Below are 4309 nucleotides of genomic sequence, written 5' to 3'. Positions count from 1 at the left end.
TTCATGATTGGAAAATAAAACCATACAAACACAAACCTACCCTTTTGAGATCTAAACAGCTCTTAGCTTGAGCAATTCCAACCTTCGAGTTCGGGTACACGGATTACGTAGGTCGTTGTGTAAAACTTGGGGGGCGTGCGTCACTAGGAGATCTGTACCGGTGGCGACGTATTTCGCTTCTAAGTTAGTTGGTTCCAAACCACGGCACAACAGAAGGAGGTCGGATCTTGATTAGTTATAACAGTTTGTTCTTGATTTCAACAGGTATTTTTTCTACAAGTTGGACCAGTCTAAGCTTATGTCTGTACTAAATTTTTCTTCCTTACTAATCCCACGGTATTATTTACATATATAAATGTTCACTTTACCGAATATGGATTGGAGCTTTAAGAAGATTAGTAGAAAATCATTAATTTATGAAAACTTACTACATTCAATCTGTCTCTTTGTCAAATGTTCATTAACCTTAGTTAAAGATGAAAGATAGTCAAACAATCAATCAAACAAGCGAGAACTAAAAGCCAAGAAATTCAGACATACCTGAAGAATTTGGTGCAAAATGAAGGGGAGTGGAACCATCTTTCCCACGAAGACTATAAGAGTAGGATGACAGCAATATCTTCTCAGCAACCTTATTGCACCCATTTTTGACAGCAAGGAAAAGTGGGCTGTCGTTTTCCTTCTTGTCTACCATCATGCAGAGCGACTCCATATCCATCGACAATATCTCCATTGCACTCTCTTCATTAACGACCTCAATAGCCAAGTGTAACGGCGTATAACCATTCTGGTTATGCTCTAACCATGGTTTATCAATAACCGGCACCCCTGATTTGTAAAACCCAAGGATTAGCTTCAACATTTCAAGGCTGATTTGCCTCGATTGCTTCAGCCCAGCGGCCGTATGAAGAGGTGTACAACCATTCTTGTCTTTCTGAGAGAGGAGTTCTTGTTGCACCTGTACCGGTAATATTTTCGTAGCTACTTCGAGAAATCCCGATTGCTCACACCGTGTCGCGAGGTGGAAAATATTTTCATCCATTGGTGAAAGTTTCTTAAGCAAGTAGTTAATTGGTTTTAAGCCAACAGCACTTCTCAGGAAATCAACGTTTCCCGAGCATGCGGCTTCTTTCAACTCTGGATCCATTGTATTTCAGGGTTTTGTTTTGGTTTTTTTTTGGATGAATTTCAGATGTAATGTTTTTGTACACAAAAAATATAATAAAATTCTGAATTGTAATAAACACCAAGAACAAGTGTTACGAGTTTATATCATTTTTTTGACAATGAAGGTTAACGTGTTGATATCGTGTAATGAATTTTTCTACGACTATTTGTGTTTTTGGATGTGAAGATCAAATTTATCAAATACAATGTTGTCACTACTACTAATAATAATACTACATCCGGATCGTATTATATGCAACTTTGGAGTATTATTTGTGAGATATAAAAAATTCCAAAGTTGCATATAATATGATCCGGAGGTAGTAATTATAATCCCTTGTCGTCCAACAGTTATGATATTTGGCTTTCACCCAGGAGACCCGAGTTCGATCCCCGGCAACAGAGATAATGATTTTTCCAGTTGTGGCTGAGCGGAAGCGGGATAAGTATGGGGCGCATTGCAAGGTCATTGGCTATGGTTTTCTAGTTGTACTACCGCTTGGGTGTTCCTTTATTCTCTGTCTCGACGCCATACTCTGCTTGTTTAAGGGTTTATGCTGGGGCTATTTTCGGCGATCACACGGTGTCGTGTGCTGGTATTGTGGGCATTAAACATCGGCATAATTTTGTTCGAAATACCCTTGTTGATATTTGCTATCGATCAGGGATTACAACTAGAAATGAGGTTGACATAGGATTGTCGGGAGGGAATGACGGGGCCCTCAGACCTGACGATGTGTTACTTTATTCATGGGATCGTGGTCGTGATGTATTTGTCCACTTCACAGGGTCTTCTCCTTTGACACAGACAGCGCTATCTTTCGTTCCTAGACGGGTTATGGCAGATGCGGCTCATCGGAAGCGGGTTAAGTATGAAGCTCGTTGTCGGGCGATTGGATATAGTTTCATTCCCTTCTCCTTTTCTTCGCTTGGGGAATTAGAGAAGGAGGTTGTTGCGATGCTGAAGCGGATTCAGAGGTTTTTGACGACGCAAGACATTGGGGCTCGTTGTGCAACTCATGTCTTCACTAGGTTAGGCTTTGCTATAGTTAGAGGAGTGGGGGCCCAGATTGTATCTCGACTTTCCACTAATTTATAGTAGGTTGTATGACTTTTCTTTTTGAGATATAATTATAATACAATAATAATAATAATAATAATAATAATAATAATAGAAAAATTAGATAAAAATAATAATAATGTGGAAAGACGACTTTAATAAATTAGACAAATATTATTAGGGTGTTTGGCCTATTTGCCTACTTGGGTCATGTCAGCCCCCATGTAATGGATTAATTAAAGTTTAAAATTACTTGTTGATCTTAAACTAAATCGGAATATTTTGATAAGTCAACTAGCTTTAGCCGTAGAATCAGTCATACGGGGTACTATTATTGGAAAACAACAATAATTCTCTTGATGTAAGCACTTTATTTTTATTCATTTTAGTTATTATTGTTGTTTTTGGATACATTTTCAATGGATAATGTGGAGTATTATTTATTTTTATATATATGTATTCGCAGAACTGATCCAATTATCTTTTAAAAATGTGAGGGAACCTCTTACTCGGTTACTTCCTGTGTCGTCATTTTTCCCCATTGCAATAAGGTCAAACTTCAATAACTTTAATCATAATTTTTTATCATTAATTAAAAGAGATAATATAGTTCTAAGGTGTCTATTAGATTCATCTTATTGTATATTTTATTAAAAATAAGTTGTTATAATTTTTTACATGTATAAAAGAAATGGTTATATACGTTTATCAATGCATCTTAGAGATCGTGAAAGTTCAAATAAGACAATATATATATATATATATATATATATATATATAAAGCTAAACTTTTAGTCAGGTCACGAGGCAGCGACACTTGGCATTCTAATTTTTCGCCAAGTGTCGCGCCACGTTGGATAGATTTAAATAGACTTCACAACATAAAAAAAAATAGTTAGTTTAGAAATCTATTTGGATAGAATTTTTGGATAAAATTGTTCGTTTAGAATTTTATTTTCGATAAAATACCAATATTTCAAATGTACAAATTGAATTATAATTCTATTCAAAAAAAATTATTAAATTTTAATTCTAAAAAATTATCATATAAATTTATTTTTAATATCATAATAGATTATGTAGACCTGTCAATTAGGGTCAGATCATGAGTCATCTCAGATTGGGTCACTTCAAGTTACGAGTCAACAAATGTTCAACCCTTGCCCAAAGTTTTGGGTTCGGGTCAACCCAACGGATTTTGAACATTTATTTAATTTATTTTATTTTTGCTATTTTTTAATTTTTTTAATGTAATTAAATCAAACATTTCCACCAACATTATTATTAGTCATTATATGCCTACTAGATAATAAATCGTCACAAAAACACGTCAATTACTAACAAATTTTGTATTAATAATTTTTTTAAAATTAGACATGTAGATTAAACAATTTATTTTAAAATTCAAAAAAAAAAAAAACCCGGACATCGCACGGGCACAAAACTAGTATATATATATTAGGAATACAAGGAGTACCAATTAAGCTATCTCTTAATTTCTTAATGGTAACATTCTTATTGACTAATTTTTGGCCTCAGATGTTAATTCTTGTAACATATGGTTTACTATATACAAAGTGTATAATCCCTTTTGATGATATAGGATATATTTAAATATTCGATGTCATTGATTCATACTATATGTCGGGTTTGTGCTTCCAAGTTGATGATGGTTATTGTTACCTTAATTTTATATTAGGATTATTAGTTTAATCATTATAAGTAATGTAACGTAGTGGGTTTTACTTAGTCAAAGTTTTGTTGTTTACCTTGACTGTTAATAGTTTGTGGTTTCCTAATATTTGCCTTTAATAATTTTTATTTATTTATTTTTGGTGCAAAGGAGGGCCAAGCCCAAACAAACTAAAAGCAATAAAACGTGGCGAGGCCACACCTATTATGTCCTCACAAAGGAAGTTTTTTATTTCAAAGGGAGGATCTTAAAAATAAATTGCCCCCTCTGATTGAGCAACCCCTAAATTAGCTAACACATCCGCTACTTTATTCCCGACACAATAACAATGAAAAATACGAAAAGGAATACCAAAAGAGTTAACTAATCTACGACAATTATTAAGAATA

At 34.1% G+C, this 4309-nt stretch overlaps 1 protein-coding gene across 1 annotated transcript; it reads right to left on the bottom strand.

Moving 5' to 3' along the window:
* Positions 1–514: 514 nt before the first annotated feature.
* On the bottom strand, positions 515–1147 carry LOC145643077 (uncharacterized). Its single transcript, XM_081694240.1, has one exon. It carries the CDS (start codon positions 1145–1147, stop codon positions 515–517), a length of 633 nt encoding a protein of 210 aa, XP_081550366.1.
* Between the last annotated feature and the right edge of the window lie 3162 nt (positions 1148–4309).

This window comes from Chenopodium album, chromosome 8, assembly GCF_948465745.1.
Source record: "Chenopodium album chromosome 8, dcCheAlbu1.1, whole genome shotgun sequence".
Taxonomy (NCBI): Eukaryota; Viridiplantae; Streptophyta; class Magnoliopsida; order Caryophyllales; family Amaranthaceae; genus Chenopodium; species Chenopodium album.
The sequence above is the reverse complement of the archived record's forward strand: the minus strand, read 5'-3'. Positions and strand labels throughout refer to the sequence as shown.

Bases quoted from the DNA above. Each gene is read 5' to 3' on its own strand.
- LOC145643077 (XM_081694240.1), bottom strand. From the start codon at position 1,147: ATGGATCCAGAGTTGAAAGAAGCCGCATGCTCGGGAAACGTTGATTTC.